General features: G+C 45.5%; 2 protein-coding genes across 2 annotated transcripts in view; both read right to left on the reverse strand.

The window, feature by feature from the left end:
• The window catches only part of AMPD2 (adenosine monophosphate deaminase 2), a 285,686-nt gene that overhangs the window by 215,411 nt on the left and 48,063 nt on the right, over positions 1–22,212 (reverse strand). The gene's annotated exons all lie outside the window — the stretch shown is intronic.
• The window catches only part of GNAI3 (G protein subunit alpha i3), a 61,746-nt gene that overhangs the window by 1,119 nt on the left and 38,415 nt on the right, over positions 1–22,212 (reverse strand). Inside the window, exons 2-8 of the mRNA XM_069756342.1 lie at positions 19,377–19,419; positions 8,336–8,477; positions 8,073–8,230; positions 7,843–7,971; positions 6,674–6,803; positions 5,268–5,421; positions 4,955–5,158 (exon numbers count right to left, since the gene is read on the reverse strand). Coding sequence (XP_069612443.1) covers positions 4,968–5,158; positions 5,268–5,421; positions 6,674–6,803; positions 7,843–7,971; positions 8,073–8,230; positions 8,336–8,477; positions 19,377–19,419 — 947 coding nt within the window. The 3' untranslated portion in view covers positions 4,955–4,967. The remainder of the gene's footprint in view (positions 1–4,954; positions 5,159–5,267; positions 5,422–6,673; positions 6,804–7,842; positions 7,972–8,072; positions 8,231–8,335; positions 8,478–19,376; positions 19,420–22,212) is intronic.

Consider the following 22,212-nt stretch of genomic DNA (forward strand, 5'->3'; position numbering starts at 1 on the left):
TTAGCGTCTTTACAAATAAGCTCTATTACCATAAGCCAGCGTATTAAAGGATGACTTCTGGTGAGCGCGTGTCCAAACAACCTTCTAGGCTTGTAGCCAATATGTGAGGGATTACTAGAGCTCTCCCATCTAATTAGGTAATATACTCATCCAGGCATCTGACAGGCCTCTCGTACTGCCGAAAGATCCTGTTTGGATCTGTCAACTTAAGTATTATGCCCTAATACAGCTACAGGGACGGACTACAAGTAGCCAAAATGTCAAGCGCAGCAAACCCATCAGACACACACAGCTCTCACTCAATGCACACTGCAAACAAAGGATGGAAAGAGCACACTGGGCACAGGCTGAAGATTCACATGGGAAACGGTATTTGAGACGTTTAGACACCGGATCTATTAAAAGGAACTGGTAAATAAGCGACAAAAAAGAGAAATGATATGAAGATTTCAGGAGATGAACAAAACATAAGGGGTATTGGGAATGGTCATCAACAGATACAATCACAAAGGCTTACAATTAATTTGTACAGGACAAAAAGGCAGAAGCAGAGGAGCGCATTTTTAGTACAGGTGCAATACGACAAAATATCAGATCGCACTCAGACCAATGTTAGCCTATGGGACAGTGGACATGTCTGATTATTTCCTTAGACAGAGACCGTACAAGTTTAACCCCTTTCTGACATTAGACGTACTATCCCGTCGAGGTGGGGTGGGCTCCTATGACCACCAACTGGATAGTACGTCATACGCGATCGGCCGCGCTCACGGGGGGAGTGCGGCCGATCGCGGCCGGGTGTCAGCTGCCTATCACAGCTGACATCCGGCACTATGTGCCAGGAGCGGTCACGGACCGCTCCCGGCACATTAACCCCCAGCAGTGTGCCGGCAGTAAGTGGAAGCATCGCGCAGGGAGGGGGCTCCCTGCGGGCTTCCCTGAGCCCCCCGCAGCAACGCGGGGGAAAATGAGCTGAGCTAATATCAGGGCATAATGTAAGGTAGTAGACGATTTAATGATATAGCAGGGGTCCCACAATTTGGTGCAAACTCAATCAAAAATGTCCCCTTGTGTTTAATAACCACCAAGCCAGTGCGTTATAGCACCAGTGCAGTGGATGCGATTTTATTACATCACATCCACACGCTGATAATATCTACAGCGGGAACTGACCGATGAGAGGTGAAATGAACAATTTATTTATGCTGCAGATATTCACCACCCATTTCATCCTTTGCAACACAAAGGAGCATGTCAGTGGTAAAGGGTATCATCACATAGTAGTAAAGGTGTTAATTTGCTGTAGGATTTCCATTATAGAAATTCTACAGCAAATACTTTATGTGACTGTCCCCATTTATAGTGGTGGGGGTCCTAAATCACTTATGCATGACATTGGAGTAATATCAAAAGAGCTTTCCCTCACATCCCCCCATACACTTTTTACAGAAACCTCTCTGCCACCTAGAAGGCCATAACTTTTTATGAAGGGCAATTTGTTAGTAGTTGGGGAAGAAAACTTTTAGTAAGGGGTGATACAGAAGAAGAGGGGCTCAGTCAGGGTGATGCATGGGGAGGTGGCACAGTCAAGGGTGATACAGAGGAAGAGGGGCTCAGTCAGGGTGATGTATGGGGAGGTGGCACAGTCATGAACGAAACAGAGGAAGAGGGGCTCAGTCAGGGTGATGCATGGGGAGGTGGCACAGTCAGGAGTGATACAGAGGAAGAGGGGCTCAGTCGGTGATGCATGGGGAGGTGGCACAGTCAGGAGTGATACAGAGGAAGAGGGGCTCAGTCAGGGTGATGCATGGGGAGGTGGCACAGTCAGGAGTGATACAGAGGAAGAGGGGCTCAGTCGGTGATGCATGGGGAGGTGGCACAGTCAGGAGTGATACAGAGGAAGAGGGGCTCAGTCAGGGTGATGCATGGGGAGGTGGCACAGTCAGGAGTGATACAGAGGAAGAGGGGCTCAGTCGGTGATGCATGGGGAGGTGGCACAGTCAGGAGTGATACAGAGGAAGAGGGGCTCAGTCAGGGTGATGCATGGGGAGGTGGCACAGTCAGGAGTGATACAGAGGAAGAGGGGCTCAGTCGGTGATGCATGGGGAGGTGGCACAGTCAGGAGTGATACAGAGGAAGAGGGGCTCAGTCAGGGTGATGCATGGGGAGGTGGCACAGTCAGGAGTGATACAGAGGAAGAGGGGCTCAGTCAGGGTGATGCATGGGGAGGTGCCACAGTCAGGAGCGATACAGAGAAGAGGGGCTCAGTCAGGGTGATGCATGGAGAGGTGCCACAGTCAGGGGTGATACAGAGGAAGAAGGGCTCAATCAGGGTTATGCATGGGGAGGTGGCACAGTCAGGGGTGATACAGAGGAAGAGGGGCTCAGTCAGGGTGATGCATGGGGAGGTGCCACAGTCAGGAGCGATACAGAGAAGAGGGGCTCAGTCAGGGTGATGCATGGAGAGGTGCCACAGTCAGGGGTGATACAGAGGAAGAAGGGCTCAGTCAGGGTGATGCATGGGGAGGTGGCACAGTCAGGGGTGATACAGTAGGAAGAGGGGCTCAGTCAGGGTGATGCATGGGGAGGTGGCACAGTCAGTGGTGATACAGAGAAGAGGGGCTCAGTCAGGGTGATGCATGGGGAGGTGCCACAGTCAGGGGTGATGCATGGAGAGAGGGTTCCGCAGGGTTGATACAGGGGGAGGGGAAACAGTCAGTCAGGGGTAATAGAGGGGCTCAGTCAGGAGTCATACAGGGGGAGAAGGTTCTGCAGGGTTGATACAGGGGGAGGGGAAACAGTCAGTCAGGGGTAATACATAGAGAGGTGGCGCTGTCAGGAATGATACAGGGGAGGATGCGCAGTACAGTGTGATTCAGGGGGAGAGGGTTTAGCAGGGGTGATACAGGTGTAGGGGACACAGTCAGTCAGGGGTAATACAGGGGGAGAGGGGCTCAGTCAGGGTGATAAACTGGATGGAGGCACAGTCAGGGGTGATACAATGGGGGGCGCAGTCAGAAGAGATAAGGAGAGGGGGTTCAGCAGGGGTGATACAGGAGAAGGGGACACTGTCAGGGGCGATAGAGAGGGAGGGGGCACAGTCAGGAGTAATACAGGGGGAGGGGGCACAGTCAGGAGTAATACAGGGGGAGGGGGCACAGTCAGGAGTAATACAGGGGGAGGGGGCACAGTCAGGAGTAATACAGGGGGAGGTGGCACAGTCAGGGGAGATACAGGGAGAGGGGGCTCAGTCGAGAGTGATAGAGGGGGACTGATTACTTTTAATGTCACCGCTCCTCCCAGTTAAGACAACCAGGGAGAGCAGTCGGTATGCGCATTGCTGGCACACCTGACTTATGTTCCCTGTGCTAGCAGATGTCAGTGCCTGGGCGCAGCGAAGAATCCCCCGGTGGGCCAGTCCAACCCTGCTGCTATTGACTGATCAATCCTTACCATACCAATTGCAGTTTTTCTGATTAAGTCTAATTAGAAGCCACCTTATGTTGGTGTAAAGTGAAGATTATGTTTAGTGCTGTCTTAGTAACAAGAAGGAGCTATGACAACAGTGGTGCCCCCTGTCGCAATCAATGTGATTGGAAGGTCAGTACAGACTGAGCAATGACAGCCAAACAGTGTACTGAAAAATACTTACCGTATTACAGTTTATTTCACTCAGGGATGGAAGAGTGCAAAGTAGATGCGAAATCTTCCGTAATGTGCTGTGATCTGCTGGGACTTGTAGTATTTATACCTAATCTGCCCCTCATCCCACACCCTGTGTGCATCCTGCTGCTACCATTGAGCAGAGTTTTTCTGTTAGTTTTTTTTTTTTTTCTTCAATTAGCCCTCCTATTATGAGATGGCATTATCGAACCAATCTGCACTACAAAATGTCACTCCTTTCCTTCTAGTCTCTGCAGTATGACTGATCATGCTGCATGGACAGTACCCGTACACTCAGCAAAGACATGCCCCTATACTGTGGATTCTCCAATAGGTGGCGCAAGCTGGGACAGCACCTCCTGACTGATGGGCTCTACTACATCAGCCCTCTCTACTGTACCTGTGATTGGGCGCAATTCGCTGGACAGTAGGAACGGACCTAACACGCTGATCTCACAAATGGCCAGGGTATATGCTGAGAGGAGAAAGCACCATTGGACTATAATAGCAGTATAGACTGGCAAGCTCCCGATGGATCATGGAGGCATCACCCCCAATAGGGCAGACAGGCAGCAATAACTCAACCTAGATTGGCACTTCTGGTGAATCTCTTCTTTCATACATTTACTAGCAGAGAAAGCAAATAATGAGTAATAGTAGGAGCAGTAGCGGGCCACAGAGGAAGAGCAAACAGCTATCGCAAATCAAACAGTACCAGCAGGTAAATAGGAGGGTAAGCTAATGACTATCGCCCTTGGAGGTATGAAATATTAGTACAAATTTGAGCAGCTAAGTATTTGGGTGTGCGCACACGTTCAGTATTCACAGCATTTTTTCCCTATGCATTAAAATAGGAGGAAAAAAAGTTGCAAAACTGCAAGAAAAGAAAAAGTCACATGCATGAGATTTTAGAAATCTCATTCACTTTGCTGGGACAATAAAACAATGCTTTTTTTGCAGCAAAAAAAACCACAACGTGTGAACACAGGCTTACAGAAAGTACATTACTCATTCTCAAAATGACCATTGATGCGTATAGCAAGCTGTTGCTCCATCTTCCCAACAACCAATCATGCCTGTATTGGCCGATCATGCATCCTTATTTCATAAGGGGATTTAGGTCCCCATGCAAATTAGGTATATGTAGCCCAAACCCACCAGACCTCACCATACACATATATATTACATACACACACAGACTAGATCTTTGTCAGACACATTTTGGGTGTTGCAGCAAGAAGCCGCAGCTTTGTGGCCACACACGCATCCTCACTGTGCAGATGGTACTTACTTGTACTTCCAGGTTAGTAAAGGCCACACTCCACAAGGTTGCTTTTTATGATCACATCTGTCACTGCATCAAACACGAACTGCACATTCTTTGTGTCTGTGGCACAGGTGAAATGTGTGTAAATCTCTTTTGTGTCTTTTCTTCTGTTGAGGTCCTCAAACTGGCACTGAATATAGGCAGCTGCCTCTTCATATGTACTAGAGCCTGGAAAACGAACAGTAATTAAAGAGAATTGCACGCAGTGGTATAATAACGAAGCGCTGATCCAGACTAAGATCTAGTGCTCCAGCCGTGGGCCACATGCCTCATATACCTGAGTATTCGGGGTAGCAGATTGTAAGTGGGCTCCTGCTGATCTTCTCTTCAAACAAGTCCTTCTTGTTGAGGAAGAGGATTATGCTGGTGTCAATAAACCATTTGTTGTTGCAAATACTGTCAAACAGCTTCATGCTCTCGTGCATCCGATTCTATTGAAGAGAGAATAAAAAGAACTAAATTGAAGAAAAAACTATTTAGCACTGATCACTAACAATGGAATACAACAGCCCTCTGTAAGCACTAACATACACTGCCAATTTTGCACGTTTTCCCACCTACAAAGAATGGAGAGCTGTGTAATTTTTATCGTAGATACACTTCAGCTGTGAGAGACAAATGTTGATTGTGAATGCACTGTATGACAAATGTAATCTAGGTTACAGTGCCATTTCCCTACAGGAAGTTAAGGGTACATATGTGGGGGCATAGTCAATTGTGGTTTACAGATGACCACATCGTTGCATTAAGAAGCAGCCTATGAGCTTTGTATTGCACTTGCCTGTAAGCAGATTGGATGCTCCATTGTTCTTCTAAAATAGTCCATTATTTTACAGTCTGCAGCAGGGTTTAAATATTTATATCCACATTTTGGACCCAGTCAAAAAACAGAATGTGTAAAAATGCACACAAATGAGGCGTAAGACCCGTCAAACTCCAAGCAAGAAGTGGTCCGTATTGCCGTTGCATTCATAGATCTGCCGGCGTCTGATGTAGTGCCAATGATTGGATTGTTGAAAAACCCTCTCATCGGAACAGCCCAATTGAACAACATTAGCTGCTAATTTTTCACAAACTGCATTTTTACCGAAAACACGCTATGCAAATTATGATATTTTTCAGGTTTAAAAAAATAATTAAATGGGTTTCAAATAATGTATTCAAGTAAAGGATGAACTTATACATTATTTTACTTGAATATGTAGCTTGATGATCTGAAAGTGCTGGGCAAATGTAGTGCATAGAAAAAAGCCTCGGTGCACTGCGCCAATAATGTCCAACGCATAGATGCACAGGGTTTGCCAAGGGTAAGTAATACGGGTCAAGTGCTCCACTAATATAATACATGATCATGAAGGCCGTCTCAAAGCTATTTTGTGTTCAATATCAGAGTCGGGCTACTTGATGCACTGGAAGTCCTCAGAAAGACAGGTTCGGTGCACACCATGGTGCTGTATCCGTGTCTGACACACTGGACTGGCAACCACTTTCGCACTGTGCCTACTATGGGGAACATGGAGGCGCAGAACAATTTAAAGTGATTTTTTACATTACAGCTAACCTGCACTTTCAGCTTACCAAGCAAATACATATTTTCATTATTCCTGCAACACCGCATAAGTAATCTGTGTATTTTTATGGAAACCCTATGACACAATTGTAAAACCTGACTATCTCGCTTACCATTTCTTCATCCTCAGCCAAAAGCAAGTCATAGTCACTGAGTGCCACACAAAAGATGATTGCGGTTACACCTTCAAAACAATGGATCCACTTCTTTCTTTCTGATCGCTGTCCTCCAACATCAAACATCCTGCATAAAAAAGTTGGAGTAATAAATATATGCAGAGCAAGCTAAAACACAAAGGTAGGCCCAGACAATACATTCAGTGTGATAAAAAAAAAAAAAAGAACATAAGTAGTGATGAGAGAATATACCCATTACTCGAGTTTTCCCGAGCACGCTCGGGGGTCCTCCGAGTATTTTTTAGTGCTTGGAGATTTAGTTTTTAGTTTTCATCGCCTCAGCTGAATGATTTACATCCGTTAGCCAGCATAAGGACATGTGGGGGTTGCCTGCTTGCTAGGGAATCCCCACATGTACTTATGCTCGCTAACAGATGTAAATCTTTCAGCTGCGGCAAGAAAAAGTAAATCTCCGAGCGCTAAAAAATACTCGGAGGAAACCCGAGCGTGCTCGGGAAATCTCGAGTAACGAGTATATTCGCTCATCACTAAATATAAGTCAACTCTCATATTTCCTATAACACTTAATATGTGTATTTGGAGTAAAAAACCATGTTGATTTATAGAAAAAAAACGATACATCGAGTGAATAAAAAATGCACCATGTTCACAATTTGAGAGTTTCTCATTGAAACTAAAAGTATTTTTACTGGCAGATTTTAAGAATTTTTTAAATATATATTTTAGTATGAATTCAGTGTCAAAATCTGTTGCATAAGTTTTGTGTAACCCCATTTAATGATCTAGTTAGAATCTGGGTAGATTTTTTTTCCCATTGGGGGAAAAAATGTTCATGCTTATTATTTCCATGGATTTTATTTCTGCGGATTCCAAATAGACAAGCCATTGAATGACAATGGGGCCGATTCTCGTACAGATCCAAGGTACATCAATGGCACTTCTACAGCAGGATGCCGCCTCAGAGATCTTCAGTGGTTCATCTCGTAAAATACGCATCTGTGACGTATAGTCTTACACGTTGATACAAATAAAAATGAATCTAGAGTCAAACAATGATATTTTTGTGGAAAAAACAAAAACAAAGAATAGTTTCATATTAAGATAAAAGGCTACTGAAAAAAGATAAATCAGCGGGTGTGACTTACTTAAAGTAAAGGTCTTTGAATGTGAAATGCGTTTCCACAATACCCGTAGTTTTGACACGCGTCCGGAGCACATCTTGTTGGGTAGGAATGTAATTGGCCTGCGAGATCCGATCCAGATCATTTAAGTAGCTTTGACAAAATAAATATTTTATGAGATGAGCCTCAACAGAACTTTAAAATCCCCACTAATTGCTTCCATTGGTTTTTCCTTCATCACTTCTTCCACTTACTAGGAGGCAGAGTCGTTGAGTTGGTATTCCCGGGATCGGCCGAAGCATTCCTGCACTCCAGCATCTTTCCACAGCCTCCTAATGACCCCTGCAAGCTCTGGGGAGAGAATACCTTCCTCGGCACTACTGGCTAAAACAAACAGCTGCCGGGCATCATCCTGAGTACAACCGAAAGGGAATTAAATAAGTTAATATGTAATCTCTTAAAGCGGTTTTAATGCGAAGAAGCAGAACATGAACTACAACATGGACTTAGCCCTTACAGCTCTCGTCACATCTCCAAAATCAATCTTCAGTCTTCCCATGGCTCGTATGATAGCAATTATGGACTGGATTGTGTTGCTGTAGACAACCACTTTGTATTGCTTGCACTCTTCTTCTGAATATCCGTCTTCATGGATAATCCTGAAACCACAAGTACTTCTTTAGTGCGTACACAGGTTCATAAAAGGAGATCATCAACACAGTAATTAGGGAAAAATTAACACCGCATCCCGTTTATTACTTAAGGTACCGTCACACATAGCGACGCTGCAGCGATACCGACAACGATCCGGATCGCTGCAGCGTCGCTGTTTGGTCGCTGGAGAGCTGTCACACAGACAGCTCTCCAGCGACCAACGATCCCGAGGTCCCCGGTAACCAGGGTAAACATCGGGTAACTAAGCGCAGGGCCGCGCTTAGTAACCCGATGTTTACCCTGGTTACCATCCTAAAAAGTAAAAAAAAACAAACACTACATACTTACCTACCGCTGTCTGTCCTCGGCGCTCTGCTTCTCTGGTCTGGCTGTGAGCGCCGGGCAGCCAGAAAGCAGAGCGGTGACGTCACCGCTCTGCTTTCCGGCTGACCGACGCTCACAGCCAGAGCAGGAGGAGAGCAGAGCACAGCGCTGGAGGACAGACAGCTGTAGGTAAGTATGTAGTGTTTATTTTTTTACTTTTAGGATGGTAACCAGGGTAAACATCGGGTTACTAAGCGCGGCCCTGCGCTTAGTTACCCGATGTTTACCCTGGTTACCAGCAAAGACATCGCTGAATCGGTGTCACACACGCCGATTCAGCGATGTCTGCGGGAGTCCAGCGACGAAATAAAGTTCTGGACTTTCTTCCCCGACCAGCGATCTCCCAGCAGGATTCTGATCGCTGCTGCCTGTCACACTGGACGATATCGCTAGCGAGGACGCTGCAACGTCACGGATCGCTAGCGATATCGTCTAGTGTGACGGTACCTTTAGTGTCAAGCACAACACTGGGAATATTGACTGACTGGCAAGGCCTAATTTATGGTGGTGCCTGGGCCTTTACTGTAGCTGTATGTGTCATATTGAGGCAAACAGATGTTTATCACTTTGGATTCCATATGTGTGCATTGGAAGGAAAATTATTTTACGGATGAGATGCCATAGTATGGAGCTATGGAGAAACCTTGCGACTCCGCACTGCAGGAAGCATCATATGGGGTCACTAAGGACAGGTACACACTAAAGTTAGGAATTCGGTTTCCCTGCTCCTACAACAAAACAAAACAGTCATGCAGGAGATGGATCAATCATGAAGGACACAATCAGCGCCCACCCAGTGTTCTAGTTCTATGCAGCGCTATGTGGCTGCAGTGTTGTGCATGGGCACAGAGAGGCGGTAACCTTCGCCTACATTGTAAAGTTGACGCAAACATCAGGACATAACGCCTGGGGTCAGACACAACTCATCTGTAGGAATTACTTTATATAGAGAACCTCAGCAAAAAAAATATCCATCTGATAGATCAATTTATACATATGGCTCTGCACCTGAAACAATTTTTTCATTTCCCAATTGAGCATGCAAGGTATTTGGGTCTCCTCATACTGGCAGACTTGGCATGTCACTCTCCACAAAGAGAAAACTTACCCCTTAGATACATGAAACAAGGAAAGATATCCAGGAAAGGGATTATCAAATTGGCCTATCCTAGAGTCCGCTACCCAACATATTGATAATCTTTCAATACCACAGGCTATGTTGGATGTCAGACACAATCATTCAGCTGATTGAAGAGGCAAAGGGATATGGCTGCAACTCAACACAGCAGCATCTAAAAGTCCAGTGTGCTGCCAGGCACACAGAAGGAGCCCTGACATTCACAGATGCAATGTAAACCCATTAAAGATCTGGATAGACCACTAAAGCTATGTGCCCACGTTCCAGATTTTTAGCGTTTTTTTGCGGCGCTTTTCAGCTGCCAAAACGCTTTCATTAAGCATCCCATTATTTTAATGCATTCCACAATGTGTGCCCATGCTGCGTTTTTTTTTTTCGCGCAAAAAAAAATTAATTCATTTTGCGGAAAATCTGCAGATTTGCGGCTATATTATTGTATTGGGACGCTCCAGAAAAAAAACGCGAGCGAATTTCCTGTGAAAGGAGTCCGGTTTTGATCATGAAAATTCTGTGAACAATCCTGAAAGTGGGCACATAGCCTTAGAGTTCAATCACAGCACGCTTCTCTGCTTGAATGCCCACTCAGCTTTGATTGAAATCTTATCTCACCAGCTTTTTAAAAAAAAATTATTCATCACTTATATAATGCTATCATATTCCACAGTATTTTACATACATCATCATTGCTGTCCCCAAAGGGGCTCACAATCTAAAATCCCTATCAGTATGTATCTGGAGTGTGGGAGGAAACCTACGTAAACATGGAGAGAACATACAGACTCCTTGAACATGTTGTGTTTGGTGGTGAGATTTGAATCCAGCGTTCCAAAGCAATAGGGCTAACCACTGAGCCACCATGCTGCCCTTCATGCCAAATGGGACATTAATCAAAGTTGAGGAGCTATGCTAGTAGTGGAAAACCCCTGACTGTCCCAAATGTAGCACTGGCCACTTGACTGGTACGTCTGAACTATCTCCTATCCTGGAATACCCACTGCACCCCTGAATCCCATGTACTTCTCTCCCTCTGTTCTAAGTTGTACTTTGATTCTTTTTCCCTGACTTGAATTCCTGTATCATTCTGAAATTTTCTGACTGCATATTGACATGTCTGTGCTCCTCACACCTAGCCCCAACTTTTGATGTTATCCTGCCTCTGTCTTCATTTTTGGTAGACAAATGTTGTATTAACTGCAATCTGCTAATTGTCTCCTGCTGTAGACTGTCCTCCACCTCCTTTCCTCCACTCCCTCTCCTCTCACCTGGCTTCGTTTCTTGGTCATTTGAATGGTATAAGTTGCACCCCCCTCCCCCCCCCCCCCATCTCATTCATCACTAATCCTCACCCCTATCCTTCTCACACTATGGGTACCGTCACACAGTGGCATTTTGATCGCTACGACGGCACGATCCGTGACGCTCCACAATATCGCTCCAGCGTCGTAGACTGCTGTCACACTTTGCAATGTACGACGCAGGAGCGATAATTTAATGACCTATGTGCTATGTAGAAGCCGTTGGTTACTATGCGCACATCGTATACAATATCGTGCACACCTTTGTTACACCATGCGATCATGCCGCCACAGCGGGACACTAGACGACGAAAGAAAGTTTCAAACGATCTGCTACGACGTACGATTCTCAGCGGGGTCCCTGATCGCAGGAGCGTGTCAGACACAGCGAGATCGCTGGAACGTCACGGATATATCGCTGCAACGTCACGAATCGTGCCGTCGTAGCGATCAAAATGCCAGTGTGTGACGGTACCTTATGAGAAACTATCACAACCCCTCACACTTAAAATCTGTGCCACTGACCCCCACCCCCTGCTTCCTCTCTCTGGGGCACTTTGGAATGCCTGCTCTATATGCAACAAGCTCCATGTGATCCACGATCTCTTTACTTCCCGAAACCTTTCCTTCCTGGCCCTCACTGAGACCTGGCTGACGCCCCCTGACATGGCCTCGCCTGCAGCACTGAGCTACGGTGGCCTCCAATGACATGGCGGAGGAGTGGGTATCCTCCTTTCTAAAAACTGCTCCTTCAACCCTATCCAACCCCCACCCTCCCTTATCCTCCCTTCTTTCGAGGTTCACTCTGTCCGTATCTACTCTCCCTCCAATCTTCAAATGGCTGTAATATACCGAACACCGGGCTCAGCCACTGCCTTCATCCACCAATTCTCCACCTGGCTCCTTCACTTTCTCTCTGCTGACATCCCCACCATCATCATGGGTGACTTTAATATCCCTACTGACACCCGCCAGCCAGCAGCCTCCAAGCTCCTGGCCCTTACTTCATCCTTTGGACTCACTCAGTGGTCCTCCACAGCCACCCACACAGAGGGACATACACTAGACCTCATCTTCACCCGCCTCTGTTCCTTATCTAATCTCACAACCTCTCCCTTCCCCCTATCTGAATCAAAAAACGGGATATCCACCAATCAACAAACAGTATATCAAAGCAGGGTGTGACTAATATATAAAAAATAACTTTTAATGTATTTTTGCTAAAATTGGTATAACCAACCACATAAGAATATCGAAATAAAACATAATTGGAACGATCTCACCTCCGGACTTCCTTTTTCGGTAAGGGTAAGACCACTCGGTGTAAGAGGAAATCAAGCGAGACAGAGAGGTTGGCGGTTGAAGGGCTGAGGATAGCCGAGGATGAGATGGTAATAGCGGGTACTCCGGAAGCTGGGAGGAGGCTAAAGGCAGCTCAGAGTCAGTTGGAGGAGGTATTGCTCGGTAAGGCTGAAAGGAAGAGGGAATTCATGAATCTGGCTTTTTACCAGGAGGGCGAATCTGTGGGTCATTAGCTATCGATGGTGGCTTCTGCCCAGAGAAACACTTCCTTTGTTCATTCTTTGGTATCGGGGAGCGGTGTGGCTGTCTCTGAGACTTCAGAGATTTTGGACATTTTTGCGGATTTTTATGCGGACCTATATTCCTCTCAGGTAGATGGGTCGGTGGAGGACACGGTGGCGTTCCTTGAGGAATTGGAGCTCCCAAGGCTGAGTGACATAGATAGAGAAGATTTGGAAGCTCCCATTACGGAGGAGGAATTGGGTCGGGCACTGCAGTCTATGGCTAATGGGAAAGCACCTGGCGTAGATGGATTTCCTGCTGAAATTTATAAAAACTTTGGGGAAGTGCTGATCCCTAAATTAAGGGTACTTCTGGAGGAGGCTAGGAGTGGCGGTCGTCTACCGGCATCTATGCGGGAGGCCATAATAGTGGTGATTCCTAAGGAGGGGAAGGACCCGACACAGCCGGATTCATATCGGCCAATCTCCTTGCTTACTACAGACGTTAAACTTCTGACTAAGGTGTTGGCGATGAGGTTGACAAGTGTTATTTCCGGCCTGGTGCACTCAGACCAGTCCGGCTTTATGCCTGATCGGTCCACTGCGATCAACTTACGAAGGCTGTATATGAATTTGCAACTCAGATCCGACAACTGTGGCCAGAGAGTTATTGCATCTTTAGACGCTCATAAGGCGTTCGATAGTGTGGAGTGGGGGTATCTCTGGCAGGTGCTCCGGAGTATGGGGTTTGGACCGCAGTTCATATCCTGGATTCGACTGATGTACTCGATGCCGATGGCTAGGGTTAGGGTAAATGGGGAGTTATCACGGACCATACAACTGGCTAGAGGGACGAGACAGGGGTGTCCGCTCTCTCCTCTTTTGTTTGCTCTGGCTGTGGAACCACTGGCTGCTAAGCTTCGACGGTCTGATGAGGTGACTGGGTTTAAATATGGGATGATTGAAGAAAGGGTGGCGTTGTATGCGGATGACATTCTGCTATTTCTGGCTGACCCGGGTACGTCCTTGGAGGGAGCCATTGGGATTATTGAGCATTTCGGATCGGTGTCGGGACTTAGGATAAACTGGAGTAAGTCTGTCTTGTTTAAGGTGGATGATGTTGGTGGGGAGCCACTGGAGGATGGGCGACTGGAGGTGACTAGCCAATTTAAGTACCTTGGAATATGGGTATCTATGCCTGTTACTGACTATATACATAGAAATCTGACTCCAATCTTAGGTGTTCTTAAGGCGAAAGCGGATGCTTGGCTTAAACTGCATTTATCTGTGGTAGGTAGGGTGAATCTTATTAAAATGATTTTGATGCCAAAAATACTGTATATTCTTCATAATGCGCCAGTTTGGATACCACGCGGGAGATTTAGACAGATTAACTCTCTGTTCAGGAATTTGATATGGGGGAGACAGCATCCGCGTATCAAACTGGAGACACTTCAGCGACCCAAGGAAGATGGGGGATTGGCATTGCCTAACCCTGAAATATATTTTCTTGCCGCCCAGAGTCAGCATTTAAAAGGCTGGGCGCATGAAGGGTCATCAGGAGCGGTACAGCGGCTGATGGAAGTGGTGACAAAAAGAAGGCCAGTGGTACAATGTTTGGAGGATGGATCCCTGGGGGCTCTGGGGAAATTATACCCGACTGTGTTGTTGATACGCAGGCTGTGGGGTAGGCTGAGACATATACGGGGGGTCACAGATTTGACTAGATTCTCACTGCTATGGCATAACAGCAACTTACAGGAGTTTGAGGCACTGGGGGTACTGACAGAATGGCAGGTCAAAGGGATTCAGTACGCGTATCAAATAATTGAGCGAGGTGAATTGAAATCATTTTCCCAATTACAGGCGGAATTTGGTCTTGGGACTGTGGGGGAATTTCAGTATTTGCGGATGAGGCATGCTTTTGGAGCTCAGAGTAGAAACGAAGGTATTGGAATTCAGAGGGATATAGTACTGGAGTATGTGTGTAATGAAGGGACTACTGGGGGAGTCATATCTACTTTGTATAAAGATCTGTTGCACACTTTCCTATTGGGGTTTCCAATAATGGCGAGAGCTAAGTGAGAGAGGGATCTGGGTCCAATGGAGAATGAGACTTGGGAGTCGGTGCTAGAATGGGTCCCACGATTGTCACTGAGCGAACCGTATAGACTGTCACAGCTCTATGTGATACACAGGGTTTATAAGTCACCGATGGTGCTATATAAGGCTGGTTTGCGTGATGATTCTGAATGCCCGAGGTGTAAAACTGCAGATGCTGATATACTCCATATGATGTGGACGTGTCCGAGACTGGCTGCTTTTTGGGTGGTAGTTTTGAGTCGTATGGAAGGTGCGTATGGATGTAAGGTGCCAAGGGATCCAGTTGTGTGCTTGTTGGGATGTGTGGATGAGATTGGAGTGGATAACAACCTGAAGATAGCTATTGCCAGATTGTTATACATGGCTAGGAAGGTAATAGCTCGAAATTGGATTAGGGAAGAACCGCCGTCAAGAGGAGAGTTCCTCCAGTATGTGAAGCAGGGCCTGACACTGGAAAAGGGGTTTTATAAAAAAAAAAGAGGGAAAATCGAAATGTTCAATAAAATGTGGTGTCCGTGGATTGCTATGGGATAGGGGTATTATAGAGGGAGAGTTAATTAAGGTTCCTAATTAATGGTAATGTTAAATGTGGCTTATATTATTGGCCGAGGGATTAGATAGTATATTGGTCTAATGATGGAAGTGCTAAGCAAGGTGAGCTGCTTTGTTGGGTGGGGTTGGGGGGTGGTGGGATTGAAGGGGAATGTTTGAAGGGGGGGGAAAAAAAGCTTTGTATTGAAAATGAGAATGTAACATGTCATTTATCTTGTTATTCTTAATAAAAATTTATTTGAATTAAAAAAAAGGGTAAGACCACTCACAAAACATCCGCAGCATCTGGGAGGGGCGGGGGGTATGCAAGCAATCTCCATTGCTTGCATACCCCTATGTTTAGGGTCCCCCATTGAGTTGGAGGGACTATACATTAGTTTCCCCTGATGAGTTACACACAACGAAATGCGTAGGGAAATGTGTCTGGTATTTTGGGGTTAAAATTACTTTCCTGACAGCGTGGACAGGCATGTGTGCGGCCAGAATTGTGGGCATCCCCCCTCCCAGAGGCTGCGGATGTTTTGTGAGTGGTCTTACCCTTACCGAAAAAGGAAGTCCGGAGGTGAGATCGTTCCAATTATTATACACTAATCACCGTCACTGCATCTCCATATGATTGATGGAGACAAGAGATATGCGGTTTGTGATTTATACGTGTCACATGCTCCCTTATGGGATTTGATTCTTTCCCTTAAGAGATTGACATTTAAGTGTTGTCCAGAAGGTCTCGGGGATTTGGTGATTTGTTCATTCCCTTTGTATGGGAATTTTTTCTGTGAGTCCTTTATGTTTTATTTCGATATTCTTATGGTGGTTGGTTATACCAATTTTAGCAAAAATACATTACAAGTTATTTTTTTATATATTAGTCACACTCTGCTTTGATATACTTCCCCCTATCTGACTCACCTTCTCATCCTTGTCCTCCTCACCTGCCCCCATGTCCTGCCATTACCACATCCTCGCAGAAACCTCGCACATCTAGACATTCACAGACTCTCTCCTACCCCTGTCCTCCATATCTTCACTCCACGACACGGACAGTGCCACTGCTTTCTTTAACTCCACCCTCACATCAGCCAAAGACTCAGTCGCCCCTCTCATGCATGGCACAGTGCGACGAACCAATAGGCAACCTTGGCATAACAATCTCACAAAAAAACTTCGACAAGCATCCAGGGTTGAGGAGCGGCGTTGGAAGAAAACACGCCTGCCAGACGACTTCACTGCTTTCAAACAAGCTACATTTGACTTCAAATTAGCCCTCACCTCCGCTAAACAGACCTATTTCACTAACTTTGTATCTTCACTATCCTACAACCCAAAACAACTATTCAGCATATTTATCTCCCTCCTCCGCCCACCACTGCCACCTCCAACTCCCCTCATCTCTTCCGAGGACTTTGCCACCTACTTCAAAAACAAGATCGACCAAACAAGGCTAACCTTTACAGTTCCATCACCCCAACCACTCCATATACCAGACCTCTGCCCTTCCCTTATAACCTCCCTCTCCAACATCACTGAAGGAGAGCTTACTCGCCTCTTCTCCAAATCGCACCTCACCACCTGTGCACTTGACCCCATCCCCTCCCACCTGCTCCCCAACGTCACTAACATACTCATTCCAGCCCTAACCCATCTCTTCAACCTATCGCTATCTTCTGGTACCTTCCCCTCGGCCTTCAAACATGCCACCATCACACCCACCCTCAAAAAAAACTAACCTTGACCCAACTGCTATGCCCAGTTACCGCCCCATATCACTGCTCCCGTTTGCTTCAAAACTCCTTGAGCAGCATGTCCATGCTCAAATTTCCTCCCACCTCTCATCTAACTCTCTCCTTGACAACCTCCAATCTGGCTTCCGCCCCACCACTCCACCGAAACTGCCCTGACAAAAATTACTAATGACTTACTCACAGCCAAAGCTAACAGACAGTTCTCCATCCTCCTTCTTTACCTGTCCTCTGCTTTCGACACAGTCGATCACTGCCTACTGCTACAGATTCTTTCTTCCCTTGGCATCAAAGACCTTGACCTGTCCTGGATTGCCTCATACCTTTCCGACCGCACATTTAGCGTTTCCCACTCCCACACCACCTCCTCATCCCGCCCTCTCTCTGTTGGAGTCCCTCAGGGCTCTGTCTTAGGGCCCCTACTTTTTTCCATCTATACTCTTGGCCTAGGACAACTCAAAGTCCCACGGCTTCCAGTACCATCTGTATGCGGACGACACTCAGATCTACCTCTCTGGCCCAAATGCCACCTCTCTGCTGTCCAGAATACCCGAAGTGTCTGTCAGCCATATCCTCCTTCACCTCTCGCTTCCTAAAACTCAATGTAGACAAAACCGAACTCATCATCTTCCCCCCATCTCACATATCCTCCCTACCTGAAATATCTATTATGGTAAACGGCATCACGCTCTCTCCGGCACCTGAAATCCGCTGCCTCGGGGTAACTCTCAACTCTGCCCTATCCTTCAAACCGCACTTCCAAACTATTGCCACCTCCTGTCGCCTCCAACTCAAAAATATTGCCAGAATCCGTTCCTTCCTCAGCCCACAATCTACCAAAACTCTTGTGCATGCCCTTATCTCCCGCCTCGACTACTGCAACACCCTCCTCTGTGGCCTACCTGCTAACTCTCTTGCACCACTCCAGTCTGTCCTCACCTCTGCTGCCCGGCTAATCCAACTCTCTCCTCACTACTCCCCTGCTTCTTCCCCTCTGCAAATCCCTCCACTGGCTCCCAATTCCCCACCGAATCCTATTCAAACTACTAACACTGATCTACAAAGCCATCCACAACCAGTCCCCTTCCTATATCTCTGAATTAATCTCCCAATATCTTCCCTCACGTAATCTCCGATCCTCCCAAGACCTCCTACTCTCCTCCACACTTATTCGTTCCTCACACAACCGTCTCCAAGAATTCTCCCGAATATCCCCCATCCTCTGGAATTCCATGCCTCAACACGTCCGACTATCCACCACCCTCGGCTCCTTCAGACGGAACCTGAAAACCCATCTCTTCAAGAAAGCCTACAGCCTGCAAAAACCATTCTGCCGCCTCGCCATCGCCAGAGCCGCCGCCTCGCCATCGCCAGAGCCGCCGCCTCGCCACCACCAGAGCCGCCGCCTCGCCCCTACCTTCAGTCTCTTCCCCACTATCCCATAGAATGTAAGTCCGCAAGGACAGGGTCCTCTCCCCTCTGTACCAGTCTCACTGTAAATTTGTTTACTGTAAACGATATCTATAACTCTATATGTAACCCCTTTCTCATGTACAGCACCACGGAATTAATGGTGCTATATAAATAAATAATAATAATAAGCCACTTTTATACAGCATACTAAGGCTGCCAAAGGAAGATGAAGGCGCTTTCCACGCTGACTCTGCATGGAATGACGAGAGGATCGGACCAAAGGGTGCCATGTCTCCGGTTGGGGCAGCACAGAGGATAAACCGGAAGGAAGATGTGGATGTGAAGCCTCCTCAGTCTTCCCACTAAGGTTACCAAGTACATGCTCAGGCCTATAGTAATATACTATAAAAGGGACCTGTCAAGACTAAATTAGGATCATGCCACTGAAAAGTGCTTATTATTTGTCCATTAATGAGTCACAATGGCTCCTGAAATTGTCCACCAGGTTCCAGGCAGTGGCTCTGAAGATCCCAGTATGAGGCCTCCTGCTGGTCACCAAAGTCATTACCAGACACATGGCATAGTGGCAAGATTTCTGAGGAAAGATGCAAGTCCTATTTTTCAGATCCAGGCCATCTTTAAAGATTCACTGGCATTAAACAATTACATATGACAATGCTCAAAAACAAATATACATGAAAACATCACTATGTCTAACTGCGCAGGCGCGCCATCAGATATAGGAAACCCTACTCACTTCATCTGCTTCACAATTGTGCTTTTCCCAGACTCTCCAGCACCTGCAAAGCAAAGCAGAATTCATTAGTCTCATAGGTGGGTGGTTTAACTCCTCACACTCCAGCTTATACAGCACTAACATCTGGGTGAGGCTCTCTATACATTACAGAATTTAGGAGGCTGAAAAAGACAGAAAACCATCTACACGTCTGCATTGGGGCAATTTATCGGTTGCCAAGATTTTAAAAATATGCAAATAAAGATTTTTCCTGTGAATTAAGAATTTTGAAAATAAATGATCAATTCTGGCAGAGAAAGAAGCAGATTTTTCCTGATCAAGAGATATTACTAAATTATTTTTTATGTGAACTATTGATTTCTGAAATAAAAATGAAAACAATGGTTACTCTTTAACTGATCTATTGGTAAAAATCAATGGATAAAAAAAAAAAAGTTCATACAGAGACAACCTGAATGGAACTCTAAAGTACAAAGCGTGTCTTACGTGCTTCATCCCAAAATACACTGCTCAAAAAAAATACAGGGAACACTTAGGCTCTGTGCCCACGTTGCGTTTAAGCGTTTTCCCACTGCGGAAACGCTTAACCCCTTTATCCCCAAGGGTGGTTTGAACGTTAATGACCGGGACAATTTTTACAATTATGACCACTGTCCATTTATGAGGTTATAACTCTGGAACACTTCAATGGATCCTGATGATTCGGATAATGTTTTCGTGTGACATATTGTACTTCATGATAGTGGTAACATTTCTTTGATATTACCTGTGTTTATTTGTGAAAAAAATGAAAAATTTGGCGAAAATTTAGAAAATTTCGCAATTTTCCAACTTTGAATTTTTAGGCCCTTAACCCCTTTACCCCCAAGGGTGGTTTGCACGTTAATGACCAGGCCAATTTTTACAATTCTGACCACTGTCCCTTTATGAGGTTATAACTCCGAAACGCTTCAACGGATCCTGGTGATTCTGACATTGTTTTCTCGTGACATATTGTACTTCATGATAGTGGTAAAATTTCTTTGATAGTACCTGCGTTTATTTGTGAAAAAAACGGAAATTTGGCGAAAATTTTGAAAATTTCGCAATTTTCAAACTTTGAATTTTTATGCAATTAAATCACAGAGATATGTCACACAAAATACTTAATAAGTAACATTTCCCACATGTCTCCTTTACATCAGCATAATTTTGGAACCAATTTTTTTTTTTGTTAGGGAGTTATAAGGGTTAAAAGTTGACCAGCAATTTCTCATTTTTACAACACCATTTTTTTTTAGGGACCACGTCTCATTTGAAGTCATTTTGAGGGGTCTATATGATAGAAAATGCCCAAGTGTGACACCATTCTAAAAACTGCACCCCTCAAGGTGCTCAAAACCACATTCAAGAAGTTTATTAACCCTTCAGGTGTTTAATAGGAATTTTTGGAATGTTTAAATAAAAATGAACATTTAACTTTTTTACACAAAAAATTTACTTCAGCTCCAATTTGTTTTATTTTACCAAGGGTAACAGGAGAAATTGGACCCAAAAAGTTGTTGTCCAATTTGTCCTGAGTACGCTGATACCCCATATGTGGCAGTAAACCACTGTTTGGGCGCATGGGAGAGCTCGGAAGGGAAGGAGCGCTATTTGACTTTTCAATGCAAACTTGACAGGAATTGAGATGGGACGCCATGTTGCGTTTGGAGAGCCACTGATGTGCCTAAACATTGAAACCCCCCACAAGTGACACCATTTTGGAAAGTAGACCCCCTAAGGAACTTATCTGGATGTGTGGTGAGCACTTTGACCCACCAAGTGCTTCACAGAAGTTTATAATGCAGAACCGTAAAAATAAAAAATCATATTTTTTCACAAAAATTATATTTTTGCCCCCAATTTTTTATTTTTCCAAGGGTAAGAGAAGAAATTGGACCTCAAAAGTTGTTGTCCAATTTGTCCTGAGTACGCTGATACCCCATATGTGGCAGTAAACCACTGTTTGGGCGCATGGGAGAGCTCGGAAGGGAAGGAGCGCAGTTTGACTTTTCAATGCAAAATTGACAGAAATTGAGATGGGACGCCATGTTGCGTTTGGAGAGCCACTGATGTGCCTAAACATTGAAACCCCCCACAAGTGACACCATTTTGGAAAGTAGACCCCCTAAGGAACTTATCTAGAGGTGTGGTGAGCACTTTGACCCACCAAGTGCTTCACAGAAGTTTATAATGCAGAACCGTAAAAATAAAAAATCATATTTTTTCACAAAAATTATATTTTTGCCCCCAATTTTTTATTTTTCCAAGGGTAAGAGAAGAAATTGGACCTCAAAAGTTGTTGTCCAATTTGTCCCGAGTACGCTGATACCCCATATGTGGCAGTAAACCACTGTTTGGGCGCATGGGAGAGCTCGGAAGGGAAGGAGCGCCGTTTGACTTTTCAATGCAAAATTGACAGGAATTGAGATGGGACGCCATGTTGCGTTTGGAGAGCCACTGATGTGCCTAAACATTGAAACCCCCCACAAGTGACACCATTTTGGAAAGTAGACCCCCTAAGGAACTTATCTAGAGGTGTGGTGAGCACTTTGACCCACCAAGTGCTTCACAGAAGTTTATAATGCAGAACCGTAAAAATAAAAAATCATATTTTTTCACAAAAATTATATTTTTGCCCCCAATTTTTTATTTTTCCAAGGGTAAGAGAAGAAATTGGACCTCAAAAGTTGTTGTCCAATTTGTCCCGAGTACGCTGATACCCCATATGTGGCAGTAAACCACTGTTTGGGCGCATGGGAGAGCTCGGAAGGGAAGGAGCGCCGTTTGACTTTTCAATGCAAAATTGACAGGA

The sequence above is a fragment of the Ranitomeya imitator genome, chromosome 3 (assembly GCF_032444005.1).
Source record: "Ranitomeya imitator isolate aRanImi1 chromosome 3, aRanImi1.pri, whole genome shotgun sequence".
Taxonomy (NCBI): domain Eukaryota; kingdom Metazoa; phylum Chordata; class Amphibia; order Anura; family Dendrobatidae; genus Ranitomeya; species Ranitomeya imitator.